Source organism: Mesoplodon mirus, assembly GCF_964341445.2.
Source record: "Mesoplodon mirus genome assembly, chromosome: 2".
NCBI lineage: Eukaryota > Metazoa > Chordata > Mammalia > Artiodactyla > Ziphiidae > Mesoplodon > Mesoplodon mirus.
Window position 1 is genome coordinate 126,829,719 of NC_138977.1, and position 19,284 is coordinate 126,849,002.

Here is a 19,284-nt window from a genome sequence, read left to right on the forward strand (position 1 = left end):
GAACCCATGTCCCCTGCGTTGGCAGGTGGACTCCCAACCACTGCGCCACCAGGGACGCCCTGGCTACGCGTATTTCTGTTTGAGGCAGTTTGTGGGCGCAGCTGGCAGTGCTGCTGTGAGTGGCCCTGGACGGTGGGTCGGGACACCTCGGTTTGTGTCCTTGATCTGCTGAGTGAGTGACTTGGGTTGGGTCACATAGACTCTCTGAAGCCAGCCTCTGTGTATTAGAGGTGTAGACAGGTGGCTGCCGTGGTTTCTGTGGCTGAGATAGTTGGGGTAACTCGTGTACCTCAGAGCACAGGAGACTATCAGGGTCTGTAAGGAATTCTTGTCCCTGCTGAGCCTCCTAGCCTTCAACCAGCTGTGATTTCTCTCCTGCTGTGTCATTCTCCTGGCCACTTGATCAGGGCGGTGGCATAATCTACCCCACTGGGCAGATGCAGACATAAGCTCAGAGAGATGGCGTGGCTTCCCCGAGGTCTCACCGCTGGCAGATGACAACCAGCGTGAGGACCAGGTTTTTAGGTTCCAGACCTGGCAGGGGCTGGACCGGGCAGAGGAGCAGCGAGACTCCAGTGAAAGGCAGCCCTTCAGTGCGCTCAGCCTCCTTCCCGATGTGCAGATACATGACTGTAGGGGTACAGTTATCGCATGCGTTTGCATTTACTTCAGCCCTGGATGTGTTGGGTGGATTCCTCTTCAGCCAGCCAGCCCGGCAGTGTCTGTTCATTCCAGCCCTCTGCTTGCTGAGGGGACTGCAAAGATAATACAGTAGAGCAGCGGCTGGGTCCCCCATGCAGATGCAGGCTACGGGCCTCAGCACAGGCTCTTACCAGGCTCAGAAGCTCCTCAGCGGGTGTGGGCCTGTTGGGGACGGTTTCCAGGACAGGAAGATGGGAGTTAGCCTCGAGCGCGAGTTTGATGTGAACACCTAGGAAGCTGTGTTGACACTTTCTGAACCTGGTTCAGTGTATCTGGTGGACCAGCCTCCCTCCAGGTGGTAACCTTACAGCAGGTGACAGGTCACCTAACTGCTGAGCTCCCTGTGTGCACGGCGATTGGATTTCAGAGTCTGGATTTCAGAGTCAGCACAGGGGCTGGTGAGAGGTGGCTTTGTCCTTAGCCTCACGCATGGATGAGCCCACCATTGTTCCCTGGGGCTCCTGCTTCTGCCCCGAGGAAGCCTGTGCTTTCTTTTTTTTTTTTTTTTACATCTTTATTGGAGTATAATTGCTTTACAATGGTGTGTTAGTTTCTGCTGTATAACAAAATGAATCAGCTATATGTATACATATATCCCCATATGTCTTCCCTCTTGTATCTCCCTCCCTCCCACCCTCCCTATCCCACCCCTCTAGGTGGTCACAAACCACCGAGCTGATCTCCCTGTGCTATGTGGCTGCTTCCCACTAGCTATCTGTTTTACGTTTGGTAATGTATATATGTCCATGCCACTCTCTCACTTTGTCCCAGCTTACCCTTCCCCCTCCACATATCCTCAAGTCCATTCTCTAGTAGGTCTGCGTCTTTATTCCCGTCTTGCCCCTAGGTTCTTCATGACTTTTTTTTTCTCTTAGATTCCATATATATGTGTTAGCATATGGTATTTGTTTTTCTCTTTCTGACTTACTTCACTCTGTATGACAGACTCTAGGTCCATCCACCTCACTACAAATAACTCAATTTCGTTTCTTTTTATGGCTGAGTAATATTTCATTGTATATATGTGCCACATCTTTTTTTTTTTTTTTTTTGCGGTACGCGGGCCTCTCACTGTTGTGGCCTCTCCTGTTGCGGAGCACAGGCTCCGGACGCGCAGGCTCAGCGGCCATGGCTCACGGGCCCAGCCGCTCCGCGGCACGTGGGATCTTCCTAGACCGGGACACGAACCCGTGTCCCCTGCATCGGCAGGCGGACTCTCAACCGCTGCGCCACCAGGGAAGCCCTGTGCCACATCTTTTTTATCCATTCATCTGTTGATGGACACTTAGGTTGCTTCCATGTCCTGGCTATTGTAAACAGAGCTGCAATGAACATTGTGGTATATGTCTCTTTTTGAATTATGGTTTTCTCAGGGTATATGCTCAGTAGTGGGATTGCTGGGTCATATGGTAGTTCTATTTTTAGTTATTTAAGGAACCTCCATACTGTTCTCCATAGTGGCTGTATCAACTTACATTCCCACCAACAGTGCAAGAGGGTTCCCTTTTCTCCACACCCTCTCCAGCATTTATTGTTTGTAGATTTTTTAATGATGGCCATTCTGACTGGTGTGAGATGATACCTCATTGTAGTTTTGATTTGCATTTCTCTAATGATTAGTGATGTTGAACATCCTTTCATATGTTTATTGGCCATCTGTATACCTTCTTTGGAGAAATGTCTGTTTAGGTCTTCTGCCCATTTTTGGATTGGGTTGTTTGTTTTTTTGATATTGAGCTGCATGAACTGCTTGTAAATTTTGGAGATTAGTCCTTTGTCAGTTGCTTCATTTGCAAATATTTTCTCCCATCCTGAGGGTTGTCTTTTGGCCTTGCTTTCTTGACATCAGCTCACCTGCGCTTCCCTTCTCCTCGGACACACACTCAAGCAGCCAGTGGGCCAGACCCTCCTCATCATCATTCATTTACTGTGCTTCTTTTTTCACCTTATTTTTCTGGCAAATCTTATTTCCCTCACGCAGTTGGGTGTATTTATATTCACTTAAAATTTGAGTGTTGTCCACTTGGGGAGGGGCAGGTGGGGGGAGGGAGTAACGTGTCTGAAAAGCTTTGTTGTGTGAGACCTGAACCGCAGGAAATCTCTGTCTGCATAACATCCCTCTCTCTCTCAGCACCTGTGCTTATTTTATCTCTTAGATGATGCATTCCTGTATTTTATGAGGGCTTCTGTAGGGAATTTTTATTAACTTTGGTGACATCCAATGACAAAAAAAAGGAAACATAATTGTGCTCTGTGTTTTTTGCTGAATTCAGGCAGTTGCATTATAGCCTGGATGGGGTTTATTGCATGGGGACCAAATGATGTGGAAGGTGGTAAGTGATTGCATACAGGTTTGTCAGGGAAGCATCTTAGATCAGAAATGAGTGGACAGAGTTTGGACTGTGCTCTGTTTATAGAACATGTGGTTACCCAGGCCACTAAGAGCAGTGCTTTTGTTTCAAGTTGTTGATTTGGTCATCCTCATGCTGCGATCCTTTTAATATCATTCTGTGTGGGGCGTGGGTTGGTTTTTAGAGAGGGGAAGATGGAGCGGGGAGTGATGACTTTGTACCTGCCTTCATAAATGCAGTTTTCATGCAGTCACGATGGTTTGCATTGTAAGAATCGGCGAATTCGGTGTTTAGGACAGGCACTAGAAATCGTTAGAAATGGCTCACCATTGTCTGGCAGAGTGGACAGGGTTCCGGGGGCTCCGTTATCACTGCCAGGGATGAGAGCTGCCAGGGAGTGTCCACCACGGCCCGGGCATCACATGATTCTGTTAGGTGGGTTTTAGTACATGTATCGAATTTTTTTTTTTAACCCCACAAGTTAGGCCTTAGCACTTCTGCTTTCTAGAGGGTGAAGCTGAGCCTTCGGGGGATTAATTGCTTGTCCACAATCATGGTCTCTTCCCTGGTCAACTGCCTTTATTATTCACCATTACACCACCCTCCATGGCTTCTCCCCAGAAGTCGTTTCTAGTCCACTAAGGGAGTCAGACATGCAAATAAACCAGCGTGGTATATCATGGAATGTGAGCTCACAGGCGCAGGAGGTGCAGGAGGCCTTGGGTCGTCATCAGGTTTGAGTCGTTCGCTGTCAGGGGCCGTTGGGAGGCCACAGAAGCTGCAGAATCGTGAGCCCTTATTGCTATTGAAAGGCCAGAATGATTTGAGGACAAGAGCGTTGGGTCAGGATTTTAACGCACTATTAACTAGTAGCGTGATGTTGGCCAAATCTCTACATTTTCCTTAAGGCTGGTTTCCTTTTCATTCCTTTATCCACTCACTTTATTTAATGAGCATTTACACAGTGCCCATTCTGTGCTTGCTCAGAGTTCTGTATAAGTGTTACTTTAATCCTCATAACAACCCTGTGAAGTACCTGCTCTTATTACCCCCATTGCACAGATGAGGAAACTGAGACATGGAGAGATGAAGTGCCTTGTTGAAGGTCACACAGCTCAAGTGGCAAGCTGGGATTCCCACCTAGGCGGTCGGGCTCCAGACACTGCTCTGGGTGCCCCTTCATTTTCTAATTTGCTCAGTCACTCACTCAGCGGATATTTATCCTGTGCTCTGTTCATGCCAGGTACCCACCCCACTGGAGGTGGGGATAGTGCCGTCAGGTCAGCAAAAGAGTCGGACAGCACAGCTGTAAGGATCCGACGTGACAGTGTAATGGAAGTGTTCTGAAAAATACAGAGAATTACACACATCAAGAGATTATTTGTGATGTTGGTAGACCCTCTCTTTTCAGATTACAGAATGTTTTGTTCACTCTCGACCTTGCTGAAGATTATATGTTGCGTGCCTCAAAGGGAGGCGTTAAAGGAATTTCCTGACATTCTATTTTCATTTTAAAAATTTGTTTCAAAGGGGCTTCCCTGGTGGCGCAGTGGTTGAGAATCCGCCTGCCGATGCAGGGGACGCAGGTTCGTTCCCCGGTCCAGGAAGATCCCACATGCCGCAGAGCAGGTGGGCCTGTGAGCCATGGCCGCTGAGCCTGCGCGTCCAGAGCCTGTGCTCCGCGACGGGAGAGTCCACAACAGTGAGAGGCCCGCGTACCGCAAAAAAAAAAAAAAAAAATATTTCAAAGAATATTGGATAATCTGAACTGGTCACTTTTCTGTTTGGTTCAAACCTGTCCTGTTGTCTTTCTTGTTGAATTAGCAAAATGACTAGCTTTGAGTTTATTTCACTGAGTAGGCTGATTAAACAGGCTTTATGAATTACCCTATCATCTACTTGGTTAAACCTAATTTCCTGTTGATGCTTTTTCTTTTCAAGATGCTGACCAGTACAAATATGGCAAGAACCGGGTGGAAGCAGATGCCAAGAGGCTGCAGGCCAAAGAGGAGGAGCTGCTGAAGAGGCGGGAAGGCCTGCGGGACAGGCTGGCCCAGCTGCGGAAGGAGAGGAAGGGCCTGAGGGCCGCCATCGAAGTGAACGCCGGTACGAGGGGCCTGCTTCTGCTGGCGCCAGAGTCTAGGCTTATCCTCTTGCGCCCTCGGGGTCTGGACCTCGCGAGGCTCTCCTCTTAGTAAGACCGTGTCATTCCATGCAGTGCTTCTTGCAGTTCGGAAGCCTTGGTGGTAAGCCCAGGGCAGGTGCCACAATGTGGAATAATGGACCAGGCAGGAGGAGGCCGGGCCTGGACCTCAACTCGCTGGCTGAGGCTGGGTAGGTGCCGGGGAGCTGTCCCAGCCTTGGGGGCTGATGGCAGAGCTCGTTGGCAGCACAAGCCTCCGGACTCAGGAGTTATGGTCACTGTGTGTGAGGGGTGGTGTCTCAGCAGGAGGATGGGTAATACTCAGAAGCCCAGCTGAGAGGTCTTTGCGTGGATAGAAGGAGCCCTCCGTTCCCTGAGGAGGGACTGGTGAGGGCCAGACTGTGATGGATTCGTGGAAGGGACCAGGGGAGGGGGAACAACCCCAGAGAGGAAAGAAGAGGGAGACGCGGGTGAGGACCACAGCAGTGTCTCTGGATCAGCCCATCTGTCCTCATTGGCAGGAGCTGGCCATGTGGTTCCTGGCTCCGACGCTGGGGCTGCTGAAATGTATGTCTCCTCAGCTCAAGACTGAGTTGGATCCTGGGGCAAGGCTGACTCTCTAGATTTCAGTTTCTGGCCTTGGCGGGTGAGGGGGAGGAATGTAGAGACCAGGATGATCCCGAGAGGAAGAACCTGCTTTCCAGCAGCTTCTGTGCCGGAGGAGTTGGCGTGTATATAGCAGTTAGTCATCAGGTCCAGCCTTTCCTGACTTCGTGCCTATATGGTTTTGGGGGGGTTTTTTGTTTTGTTTTGTTTTGTTTTGTTTTGTTTTGTGGTACACGGGCCTCTCACTGTTGTGGCCTCTCCCGTTGCGGAGCACAGGCTCCGGATGCGCAGGCTCAGCGGCCATGGCTCACGGGCCCACCCGCTCCACGGCAAGTGGGATCCTCCCGGACCGGAGCACGAACTCGCGTCCCCTGCATTGGCAGGCAGACTCTCTGCACCACCAGGGAAGCCCCTTATATGGTTTTTAAGAAAGAAAGTGCTTTCAGAGTTTAAAGAACGCAAGGCTGGGTGTGGGCTGAGCCTGTTCGAGACAGCCTGTAGGAGGGGCAGGAGGTGGCATCTCCCATGAGGCCCCCCCGGGGGATCGCAGGCTCCGTCAGAGAACTGGACGGGAGCCTCCAGGTCAGCAGGACAGGAGGAGAATTTCTTCCCGCTGTTGTTTCCAGTTTGTAGGACAGTGAAGATGCAGAAAGATGAGACCAGCTTTGGGCCTTGAAAAAGAGATTGTCATGTGCTACCAAGCAGTCGGCCAGGGCCATGCTCACAAGTCGGTTAACCCTCAGGATCGCTTTCCTTATCTGTCCGGTGGGCAAATTGCCTGCCTTCCTGTGCCACTGTAACACATTTCGAATAAGACGAATAAAGCGAATGTGCTATGTGCTATGGAGATGCAAGCTCTACTGTGTTCTGACCATAGGGGCAAGTAAGATGACTCAGAGTAGAGAAACATATTCGGACTTTTCAAGTCAGTGGCACCTTTGGAAGGCACCTAGTCAAAGTTCCTCATTTTGAAATGAGTGTATTCATATATACAATGGAATATTACTCAGCCATAAAAAAGAAATGAAATTGAGTTATTTGTAGTGAGGTGGATGGACCTGGAGTCTGTCATACAGAGTGAAGTAAGTCAGAAAGAGAAAAATAAATACCATATGCTAACACATATATATGGAATCTAAAAAAAAAATGGTTCTGAAGAACCTAGGGGCAGGACAGGAATAAAGATGCAGATGTAGAGGATGGACTTGAGGATATGGGGAGGGGGAAGGGTAAACTGGGACGAAGTGAGAGAGTGACAGGGACATATATACACTACCAAATGTAAAATAGATAGTTAGTGGGAAGCAGCCACATAGCACAGGGAGATCAGCTCAGTGCTCTGTGACCACCTAGAGGGGTGGGGTAGGGAGGGTGGGAGGGAGACACAAGAGGGAGGGGACATGGGGATATATGTATACGTATAGCTGATTCACTATGTTATAAAGCAGAAACTAACACACCATTGTAAAGCATTTATACTCCAATAAAGATGTTTAAAAAAAATTTTTTTTAATGAAATGAGGGGCTTCCCTGGTGGCGCAGTGGTTGAGAGTCCGCCTGCCGATGCAGGGGACACAGGTTCATGCCCCGGTCCGGGAGGATCCCACATGCCGCGGAGCGGCTGGGCCCGTGAGCCATGACCGCTGAGCCTGTGCGTCCGGAGCCTGTGCTCCGCAACGGGAGAGGCCACGACAGTGAGAGGCCCGCGTACCGCAGGAAAAAAAAAATTGAAATGAGTGTTTTGGGGCCCAGACCCCAAACTCCTGGCATCTGTGAGAATCAAGATCCCGTGCTTCCTGGTCCATATTCTTCTGGCTGCAGCAAGAGAGCAGTTAGGAAGGGACCCTGCTCCTTTCAGGAAGAACTGGGTTTGAGTTTTGTGGGAGGGACCCTAGGCAGGGGAGCTCAACCCCCAGGTAGTGCGGAGCTCCTTTCAGGGGCACCGCATGTCCGTCCTCTGTTATCTTGAAACCTTTGCCTTCGGCTGGAGCAGTCGTGTTTCTCTGGGGTTTCAGGCAGGAAGACCCAGGTGATCCTGGAAGAGAAGCTGAAGAAGCTGGAGGAGGAGTGCAAGCAGAGGGAGACAGAGCGCGTCAACTTGGAGCTGGAGCTGACAGAGGTCAAGGAGAGCCTCAAGAAAGCCCTGGCCGGCGGGGTCACCCTGGGGCTGGCCATCGAGCCCCGGCCGGGGACGTCGAGTCCGCAGGTAACGCCTGCCGCTCCCCGGGAGAGAGATGGGGGTTGCTTTCTCAGGTCACTGCTCCTCCGTCGTCCCCAGCATCAGCACCACAGAGACTCAGCTCCCGTGTCCATTTCAAACACTCTTCTTTCTTGACTGTGTTTTAAGTTCATGGACATGGAATTTTCTTATGTCTTTCACTGAACTTTTTCAAAGGTGGTGGAAACACTGAGTCTTTTTTTTCCCCCCTTGTGCAAAATCTGAGTGTAATGAGTACAGTTCTTTTTATCTCTTCGGAGCCATGTCCTCATTTGATGCCAGTTCATTAGATAGAAACCTTTGTTCCGTGTGGCAGAGTTTTCTAACATGTCTAGCATGTCTATCCTAAGAATGATGCCAGGTGCTGGGGACACGGAAATGAGTGAAACTGTCTATAACCTCGGAATCTAACAGAACGAACAAATTAGACACGAATTAGCACCTTGAGTGATTTGCTGCCCACTGTCATTGGAGAGCTTGCTCTTTTCCACGAGCTGTTCCGTCGAGTCAGACGTGATGGCTTCTGTTTTCCAGGTGAGGAGCTGGAGGCCCAGAGAGCTTCTCTAAGAGCACAGCCCTGGGCCAGCTCCTGCCGCGTCCTGGGGCTTGGGGGGACCCACAGGCAAGGTTTCTGGGTTACGGGTGCATGGCACCACCGAGTTCCTGTCGCCCACCCTCACCGCCCCCCCCCCAAGCAGTGGTCACCTCATTCTCCCATTGTCTGCAGAGACCATCTCAAAACTTCTCCAGTCGCTGGTCCCTCTCCAGCGACCACCCCTCACTTTCAGAGGATTCCCCCCTCCACACCCAGACCGCTTGGCAGAGCAGATTCCAGCAGCCAAGTGCAGGCTTCCACCACCCAAACCATGACATCAACCGAGCCGCCCGTCCTTTGGGGCACAGCGTAGCAGGGTGTTGAGGAAAGCAGGTTCTGTGAGCACAGAGACCAGAGCTCGAGACGACTTCCCTTCTGTAGGCCTCGATTTTCCATCTGTGAAATGGGGATGGTGCTGTCGCCTCCCGCGTGGGCTCGTGTGTGCGAAAGCTCTGGGCATGGTGCCTGGCCTACGAAAGAATCCATCCACTCGTTGTGTGTTCACCAGCTCGTTGATATGTATTCACTCATTCAACAAATTAGATACACGTGTGCTGTGCCCCATCTGTGAGCTGGAAATGGTTCCAGGCGCAGCAGTGGACCTCGTGGATGAGAATCTCTCTTTCCGTGGAGCTCGTATTGTAGCAAGGGAGGACCGCTAGACCAGGGGAAGACACTCACATCAGTCACTGAAAGGTGCAGGGGGGAGCAGTCCAGCAGCGGAAGGGGCTTTTCAGCATCTGGCCGAACCGGGGACCGAGGGTGTAGTAAGGTGGCCAGTTCTACCCGAAGAGTGGTGGCAGGGCTGTGAGTGCTGGCCCATGCGGGTCAGGGGGCTGTCCCAGGGGCCCCCGGGGACCCGTGTCGGAGGCAGACTGGAGGCAGGAAAGCCTCTTGACCTCCCAGGAGGGGCCTGAGGGTTCGCCGGCGTCGCCGTCCTTGGTCCCATCGGATGGAGATGTGGCTCCAGATCCACCCCTCAGGCATCTGCCATGCCCTCCTGCTGTATCTTCACCTTTCCTCCCTCCTTGCTTCCTTCAGAGCATCAACAGAGTCTGTAGTGTGTCCCATCTTACAAAACAGATTCTGCCCCAGCCCCACGTCCCCTGCAGACACTGTCCTGTGTGCCCAGGTGTCCACTCACCCACCTGCTGCGGTTCGGCTGCCCTGGAGCTGCCTTCCCTGACGTGACCTCCGCCCTCACCTCCCCAGGTCTGGACGTCTCCAGGCACCGCTGGGTGACCCCGCATTCTCTGGGGCTCTCCCTCCCCCTTGAGGGTCTCCCCCTGGGCCCCCTCTTGTCAGCTCTCCTTCCTTTTGCCCTGTGCTCTTGAGGGTGCAGGCCCGGCTTGATAAAGCTCCTGCTCTCAGGCCATGGGGCTGCTGCTCCCTTCGGAGGGCCCCTCCTCGGACCTCGTGCCATGCTCTGCCTTCTCCCCACCCTGACCGCATCCTTGGGCCAGCAGCTCATTAGCCGTCCTAGGGGAGCGCCATGGGCTGCCCTCCTCGGAGCCCAGCTTAGCCCCCCGGGGATGGGTGGTGTGGTCCTCTCCTTCCCACCGGCCATGGCACCCACAGCCCAGCTGGCGTGGCCTTTGGAGGCATTTCCAAGTGAGCGAGCACGTGCGGAAAGCTGGCTGCTGGGGACCCGTGGTTAGTCACCCCCAGAGGGGTTCTAAGCAGCCCATTTCGTTCCACGTCATCTAACCGGTATTTTAAGTCACAGTTAACACAGCCAGAGCAGGGAGAGGTCAGTCCGCGGAGACCTCCTTTGGAGGGGGGGAAGTACAGCAAGTTGTCGACTTTTTCCCCAAAGAGCAGCTTGTAATCTCATGTGGAGACTTGACGACTGCAGATTCACTTTGTTCCATCTTAAGTCTTGCTTTGACCTGCGGAGACCGTGCTGTAAACAGCTGGGAATCCGTGGTATCGATGCGTTTGGTCACTGCAGGGAGCCCCACCCTGAGGAACTGGATCCCGTGAGCTTGTGCTCCCCTATCCTGGTCACCGGTGGTTTCTGCTCCTGGTGCTATAGCCTAGGAGCTCCTTGAAATCAGAAAGGTCTTTACAGGCCTTCGCGTGAGAGGCTGCCCCGCAGGACTGGGAGAGCCCGCGCTGAGTGCAGGGCAGAGCGTCCTTCAGAGCCTCAGTCTCTCCAGCTGTAAAATGCATATTTTAAAGGTGCTTTTAGAGTGGGGCTCTGTGAGGTGGTCCTATTACTGCTGTTATCATTTTTGCCTATTTCCAGAACTTGTTTTATTCTTTAAGCCATTTTCCTAGGGGAAAATACTGATGACGTGGAAACCATACCTCACCCAACGTCTTCTCTTTCCATTAACAGTCTCCAGTTTTTAGGCACCGGACTCTGGAGAACTCGCCCATGTCCAGCTGTGAGACCAGTGATGCAGAGGGCCCAGTGCCCGTGAACAGTGCGGCCATCCTGAAGAAGAACCAGCCGGCCCCCGCCAGCTCCCCCTGCCGGGGACACGTGCTTCGGAAGGCCAAGGTGAGCTCCCGCCCCTCCTGCTTGCGGGGGAACGCCAGCACTGCTGGGGAACAGCCATTCCAGGGCAGGTGGGGAATGCCAGCACTGCTGGGGAACAGGCATCCCGGGGCAGGTGGGGAACGCCAGCACTGATGGGGAACAGGCATCCCTGTTCTGGCTGGAATGCCAGCACTGGCACAGGCAAGGTGTGGTGGAGGCACTTCAGCCTCAGAGTTTGTGGGTGGGGTGCAGGAGCTCAGTATGGCCTCCTGTTCCAGTTCTGTGGCTTCTATATTAGATGCCATTTCACGAGTATCTACCCTGTTTTTTCTAAAGTCAGACCCTCTTACAGGAATCCTCCTTTTCAAAGGCAAAAAAGACCAGAACTTGACTCTAGGCCTGGACCATCTGTTTTCAGGAAAACCAGCAGCATGGTTCTGAGTCCTGGCTTCTCCTGACCTGTTCTTTCATTGGTGAAGTAGAGATTGGCCAGTGACCGCTGAGATCCTTTAAAAAAATCAAAAGTCGAGGCAGACTCTCCTCCATACCCTCTGCTTCCCAGCCCCGCCGCAGCCTGTAATCCTGTACCCGAGGGGCCATTCTGTAGTACCTTCCAGTCTTCTGATGGGATTGGCCACTAACGATTTTTGATGCTAAGCTTAAAAATCCCAGAAAATTTTAAAAAACTATAGTTTATCAAAGCAAACAGTTCCTGACGGTTTAACTGAAAGTCTGTGGTATGAAAAAATCCTACTTGGTACAGTCAGGCTAATGCATCCAGATGAGTTTAATTTGTTGTGATGAATGTGGAGGCCAGACATCCTCCCTTCACTGTCTCTGGGACCCTCTCTTGCTGTCGTTACCTTTGTTCTTTGGCAGCTTTGGAACCCATTCCAAATTGGCTAGAAATCTGTTGTTTTCTGAAAAGCGGATGTGGTGTCAGATGAGAATGTGAGTGTTAACCTCTGGCTGCTGTGTTCACGGAGGGTCCCTGTCAATGGTGGTTAGAAACAGCATCCTGGAATATCTGTCTTCGTAGCACGTGCATTTGACTGAGCCTGTGTGTTGATAAATTCGGGGAAAAGAAGAATTACTGTGCATCATTTGTTACTTTCCTTGGCACGCGTCAAGTGTTCTTCGTTTGCAGAGGAGTATGTTTTGCCTTGAAAGATGTTTAGAATAGAGCTGTCCCATAAAGTCCCCCTAATTATTTGCAGAAGGGAAATGCAGTAAAAATATTTCATTTATTTCTCTGCTGTCAAAGAAATCAGTTTCCAGTTCTGTCAGTCCAACCTCTGAAAGGGCTACATTTTCCATGCCTGCTCTCACCGTCCCAAGGCTCAGTACTCTGCACTTCCTGCCCCCTTTTCACGATAAATGTAAAACGTGTGGTTTTTGGCTGGTTCAGATGCACAGCTGGCTGTTCAGACCGGACCACATGCTCCCTGAAGGCATGGGATCGAGCAGGGGTTTCCCAGGATTCCTGAGAATAGTGGCAGGGGACCCACGGCTGGAGGGCGGGGTGGTGGCCTGGCCTTTTGCCTCTGGGAGCGTCCGTCCGCCTGTAGGTGCATCACACACGTGGCCTCCTCTTTTACCCTGGCCTTTTTTCTGAGGACCTTTCTGAGTCTGACTCGTTCTGGGCTTGGAAACCGTTATCCCAGGCTGTATTCCTAGCATAATTTCCCATTCCCAATGAGGGATGCTCTGGAGTGTAAGAGAGCGTGCTCCTGAAACTCAGAGGGTTTCAAGTCACCTGTCACGGGGTTTCCCAGCCGAGAAGGGGGCTGAAGGGCCCCGACGTCCAGCTCCAGGCCCAGCATTGTCCCCGCAGCCTGGGAGCTCCGGGTGCCAAGGGATGTTCTGGGAGGCGGAGCTTGGTGGCTGCAGTGCTTTCAGAGCTGACACACGTGCCCCAGGTCCCAGTGTACCAGGACTGGGCCACCCCGAGCACGGGACACCGGCCTTCGTGCAGCCTTTTCAGTGAAACACACGGCGGCCTTGGGTCCTCCCCACGTCCCTCTGGCTGGGCGTGTCCGTGGAGCTCCCTGCTTGGTGGCCAGCGTGACCTGTGCTTGGTCACACGATTACACGCATAATCGTGCATGTGAGGCTTTGGCAGCGTGTGCAGGCACATGCACATGACTTCTCTCCAAGCCGGCGCCGCTCCGGAGGCTGGCGGCTGTGGAGGGAGGCTTGCCGGGGCGCTGGGCTCCCTGCCGCCCGGAGAATCAGCTTTGCACAGAGCAGCTGAGCATCCTCTCTGGGGAGCCCGGAATCAGGGGCGGGGCTGTGGGAGAGGCCACGAGGTCATCCACACCTCTGTAGGACCAGCGCCTGCACGTGCTCACGAGGTGCAGGTGGTTCAGTTTTGGGTTTATTTCTGCCACGTTGGCTAACGCCATGCTTTTAACCATTAATGAAGCTTGTACGTTCGATGCTAGAAAAAAGGTGAGAAATTCCTAATTTGCTACAATATGAGAAGGTGTGCAGTGTACTCACGGCCCAGTTAATGACCCCCTGGGGATACAGTAGGAGTCAGGCACTTGCATCAGACCAGCACTGCCGCGCTCGGTGCCCCCAGGGCAGGCGGGAGAGCCCTGCTTGGTGCTAGGCCCTGTGTGGGGACTGCCACGCCACGCACACGTTCTCTAGATTTGCCCAGGGTCCTTAGTGGGACTCAGGCCCATCTCGGTTTGGGCCGTGTGGTGATTCTCAGCCTGTTGCCGGGGAACCTCGGCGCTGTTTCCATGGCAGCTGAGCCCTCACCCTCTAGGGCACAGGTGTGGATGGGGTGCAGCCTGACGTGTCTCAGCCCCGCATGTGCCCTTTTGATCTGTACACGCTTCCTCTTGCCTCGCTTGGCAGGAGTGGGAGCTGAAGAACGGGACATAGAGCTCGCGGACGCCCAGCTCGCACAGCGTCGTCCCATCGAGTGACCGCAGGGAGCTGGCCCGGGGGCTCCAGCAGCAGGACTCGGGGTTTGCGGCTAGACCAGGACCCAGGACCTGGGTGCCAGGACCTGGACCTGCCTGCTGTATCCTCTCTACTGTATAATGGTTCCCTTTAAAGAGATTTACTTGTAACACTTTGGCTTCCAACTTCATTTGTTTAAAGTCAGAAAAGGGACGGAAGGTATTGTGAGAGCCTCCCCTGGCGGATGGAGAAGCTGCATCTTCCCACCCAGGTAAATGATTGTTTTCACCAGTCTCAGCACTCCCACCCCAGACTGAAGATGAACGGCCAACGGGCCCTGGACGTGCTCCGCGCGCCCGGCAGGGGTGTGAGTGTGTGGCGTGGGCATTGGGCATTGGGCTGCCCGCCCCTCGGCCAGGAAGATCCAGGGATGTCGCTGCAGCGTGAACAGCAGGAACTCACACCCCGAGTCTCCACGTCCCTCTCCCCACATGCCCGGCCCCCTCATCACTAGGGGTAATGGCGCGACAGAATTGTGCTGTGAAGCATTTTTTACCTTTTTTAAAAAAATTTTCTGGACAGATGCTTCTGTCACCAGGATATGAAAAGCTGCCACTCTTCTTTAAACTTTAAAAAATTTTCTCTTTTTCTCCTGTGTCACGCTTAGCTCCAAGGGTTTTTCAGAGATTCTGTATCATATTGTGTTATTTGTACTGCTTTTGAAAGGCAGCAGAGTGTTTTTGATATTTCACGCATATGTGTCCTTTCCCAGCATCCAAATCCCTTCAAAGCCAGCGGGTGGTCCTCAGAGACCTGGTCAGCCCTGGGGTGACGGTCACACTCATTCCCGAGGGGCACGTATGCCCTTTGAAAGGCAGCAGGTTCTGGGAACTGTGCAGCTTTAGGGCAAAAGAAGGACCCCCGAGAGTTTCTCTCCCACCCCCGCCCCTGTGACCTGCCTCGGGACTTGGTTTACTGTTTCCCTCAGGGCGCGGCCGCCAGGTAGGGCCTCTCTGAGTTTCCCCGTTTGCCTCCAGAGGGATGTTTCTCGAAGCTTTCAGACACTAAGGCGTGAAGGGGACAGGCCAGTTCACAGGTAGAGGTAATGTGGGTCCAAGAACCAGGCCGGCTCTCCTCTGTCTGCAGAGGGACCTCTCAGGAATTCTCCTTGTGCAGCCACTGCCCAGAAAATATATCTGTCACCCCGGAGCCCTCTGCAGACTGACCGATGGGACCAAATCACACACGCAGGGATGGGCTCTTTGCCTGCAGTTGGTGCAGGCCTGCCGTCCTCTGCTTCTCATCAGATACAGGAGCAGGAAGCAAGAAAACCGTGCACCTGCGAGCACATCTCGGGGTGCCCACGGCTTCCGCAGGCCTTGACAGTCAGGGTTGGAGTGGCCCTCGAGGCCAGCACAGGCCCTGTTTGGTTTCACTGACCAGAGCCGGAGTGCAGTCTCGGCGGCTAAGAAAGTTCTGCAGCAGGACCTTCAGGCTGTTTAGCTGGAGTCCACCTGAAACCTGGATTTGTTGCGAAGCCATCTGCCAGGTCCGTGGGCTGCCCGCTGGCGGCCTCGCGCGCAAGCTCCTCCCCCACTGTTTACAGGATGGGGGTGGGGGGGGTTGCGTCTCACCTGCACGTAGCACGTTGGGCCCCCCAACCCTGACCCCGGGAAATCCAAGTAGGAAGCGGGGAGCGAGGGGCCTCCCCAAGCCTCAGGCCCATCTTCCCGGCCCTGCTGGGGAGGAGGAGCCCCTCTCCCCTTGTTCTTCCATCAGCGTAGGAAGCTGGCATCATAGGAAGCTAACTTTCTGTAAAGGGGAAAAGTGTGATCTTTGCTGCCTTCCGGTCAAATGAATGTTCTCCAAATAAGGCTCTCAGGCTATTCTGGTTGGCAGCCAACTTGGCCCACGACAGCAGCCAGATTTTGATTGTTGCTCAGAAGGGAAGACATGACCTTAGCCCGGGAGCAGATGGGCACAGGTGGGTGGGCCGTTAGCAGAGGCCACTGCAAATGTCACCTTGACCATTGCTGTGGGTCACGCCCAAGGACACAGCCAACTGGTGCCAGAGCCAGGATTTGGACCCTGGCCTTAAGACTCCTGGTGTACATATTTTGTGTTTAAAAACACCAGGTTTTTAAATTCACTTTCACAACCATAAACCTTTTAAAGAGGATGGTGGATTCAATCCTGCTACGTCCCCCGGAGCCATTTAAAACAGCCCCGCGGAAGCCGAGGCCGCTAGCATCGGGCTCCTTTGATGCCCTTGAGATGTTCCCCTCGATGTCTTTAGATTTGATCAGAAAGTTTGTTTAAAGCGTTTGCTTCAAAATAAGTTATTTATTTGTATATGTTCAATAAATATAGTTTTTAATTTATATCTGTACATATTAGACACACCATGGACATCCTGCCAGCACCCTGACAGTGATCTCATTGCCCCCCTATCTCAGGGCAGCTGGGAGACAGCAGTGACAGAGCCAGGCTGTGGGGGTGGCCTGGCCTCGGCCCTCGCTCCAGGGTGCAGGTCACCATCCCCTGGGAGAAGTGGATTCTTGAGAAATGTCCCCATTCCTCTGACAGACAGTCATGGTCACAGAGTGCTGGCCAAACTGTAACAGGATCCTAACCGAAATGAGACACATGTGGTGGCCAGACCGGGGGCTGGCGTGAGGCTGCCACCCTCTGCGGGCCACGGGGCCCTTTCCTTAGAACAGAGGGCACCGTCAGCCTCAGGCTTCTGCTTCTGGCTTTGGTAAGGGGTCATCAACTTCAAAGTCCTCTCCATTTTTATATTTTTATAATGTTTTTCATTCACTCACCAGCCTTTTGCAGAGAGATACATTGATGGTGAGAGGGCGCGCTGTGTCACCCCCGACGTGGGCTCAGGTGCAGGTGACCACCCCCTGCCCAGAGGCCACAGACAGTCGGCCAGGGCCGGGGAGCCAGCAGCCATCCCACCCGGCCCCGGGACGGTCCTCTGCGGGGACCCGGTGGGTCTGGGGATGTTCCCAGCTTCTGGGGCTCTGCACAACGGTCTCCCAGGGGCTCTTGGCTACATGTGTAGAGCTAGTCGTGGCCCCTCGGTTCAGACACCTTGGCGTTGTCCAGCTTGACCGTCCACCTTATTCGTCTCGCTGGTCCCTGAGTCATTTTGGGCTCCTTCTGAAAACCCGAGAGGACTCTGATCGGTTGGAATGTGCCACCTTTGAAAAGTGTCTCAAAAACTGTATGTCCTGGGCCCTAAAGACCGCCCCCAGGGAGGGGCAACAGTTTGGAATTTGTGTACAGGTTTCCAAGGGGACAGCTTTGTAGCTGGGGTAGGCCCGATGGCCGTGGGCAGAACTCCTTTGTTGGCAGTCCCGTTTATTCTTTCCAGAAGAGTAACTCTATCAGCACGCTATTTTGAAGGAAATGTCAATTTTGCCTACGGACCTACTTCACCAGGCAGCGTTCTCTGGTTATTCACCATGTCCTGCAACAGGAACCTTCCCAGGCTGGGCACGGGGGTGGGCACTCGGGCAGGACCTCTCCCGCCAGAGCAATCAGGCGTCTGCGGCGGCTGCATCCCAGTCCGGCCCCTGCACAGCCCAGCGGATGCCTTTTCCAGGAGCAGGAGGCCTGTCCGTCTCCACCGTGGCTCATGTAAAGGTCACAGCAACACCTCAGTGTTAAACTATTGCCTTCCTCTTTTCTTTCTAAATTAAGTTCTTTAAATAATTTCAGATCGTGGCATAGTTTTAAAGAGGGTAATTTTATTGTTCTTGTTGTTATTACTGTCTTATTACTATCCCCACGATGGGCTGGGTTGATACTGTGAAATAAACTAAAAATAAATAAACTAACATTTTCGTGCCCCCCACACGCACACGGTGCAGCATCACAGAAAGCCTCTCAGTGACCCCGGAGCCATAGCGGGATAGCGTGTCATTCGTGAAGATGAGGGGGCTTCACGCCCAGGGAATTGGCCTCACATGCACCCTCTTGCCCATCTTTTGTGAAATAATTCACTTACGTCCTTCCAGAAGAGCCCAACTTGACAGCATACAAGTATCACCAGGTATTGCTATTAGTTGCCATGGAAGAAATGTTTGAGATGGGGTCATCAGATCATAATTCTTAGGGACCAAAGGTGTTTTTAATAAGATAATCTTTGTATTTGATTTTTTTAATGAGAAAGGAAATATTAACTTTAAACTTTAGCATCAACTTTTAAATTATAGAGATTCAGCATTAATTGACCATGGCTATAAGTTGTAAAATGTTTTCATATTAAGAATGTAATTATTTCCTTATTGTATTTTTTAAAAACTAAAGTCATATTTAAAATACTCTGAAAGAAACAGGCAAGAAACAGGAAAGATTTTTTTAAATTAAATATGTTGGCAGTGTCCATTTTAAATAACTGTAAATATATTTTCACTGTGTTTCGCAATGTATTTAATTCATAAAGTAAAAAATTTTATCAGAAGAAACTTGCATTGGAAATATTCGTTTTCAGTCCATTTGCCCGGAATTTGTAGTAGCCTCACCTGAATTTTCTGCTTTACTAATGGATTTTTCTACAGTTTTGCACGGTGTAGCCCACAGACTGGCGCCCTCGGGCGTGCCTCATTTGTGTATTGCTAATAAACTTGCTGTTCCAACTCGGCCTCTGCGTCTTGACCAGCTAGGTTTGTGGGCAGACGGGAGGACTTTCGGATGAACGGAGGCATTTTGCTGACAAGGCATTTTGCTTGCCAGGTAGGGAGGAATGTAAGAGGGATCAAGGTGGGGCAAGTGTTTTATTTCTTTGGCAAGAATCTTCTTTCATGAAAGAAACGTGCATTTTATTTTATTTATTTATTTAATTTTTGGCTGCACTGTGCAGTTCCCCAACCAGGGATCGAGTTCGTGCCCCTGCATTGGGAGCGCAGAGTCTGAACCACTGGACCGCCAGGGAAGTCTCAAGCATAGTGTTTTTTAAAAAGTTGCTTTTAGTCCAAGGACCCGAATATCTGGGTCTGGGAGCATCTGTGCTCCTGCTGAGTGCAGCTCTATGCCCGGTGCCCAAAACAGGACCAGATGGGATGTGACTCTGCTCTCAGGACATTCACTCCAGCCAGGGATGCAGACGTGTCAACAGGTAACTGAGTGTGGGACTGGAGGGTTCTGGAACCACAGGAGAAAGAGCAGCTGCCTTTCAGGCGGTTAGCGGTGGGGTTTGCGGGTATGGGTTTTTGAGCTGGGCCATGCTGTTTAAATAGGAGTTCAGCAGGGAGAGAA

At 52.2% G+C, this 19,284-nt stretch overlaps 1 protein-coding gene across 2 annotated transcripts in view; it reads left to right on the forward strand.

Annotated features, from left to right (window-relative positions):
* Window positions 1-18,670, forward strand: part of AFAP1 (actin filament associated protein 1) — a 155,173-nt gene extending 136,503 nt beyond the window's left edge. For both annotated transcript variants that reach the window (XM_082611307.1, XM_082611306.1), the window contains 4 exons: window positions 4,995-5,159; window positions 7,818-8,008; window positions 10,957-11,121; window positions 13,969-18,670. In XM_082611307.1, the coding sequence (XP_082467433.1) occupies window positions 4,995-5,159; window positions 7,818-8,008; window positions 10,957-11,121; window positions 13,969-13,995 (548 nt within the window). In that variant the 3' untranslated portion in view covers window positions 13,996-18,670. The remainder of the gene's footprint in view (window positions 1-4,994; window positions 5,160-7,817; window positions 8,009-10,956; window positions 11,122-13,968) is intronic.
* Window positions 18,671-19,284: the final 614 nt, after the last annotated feature.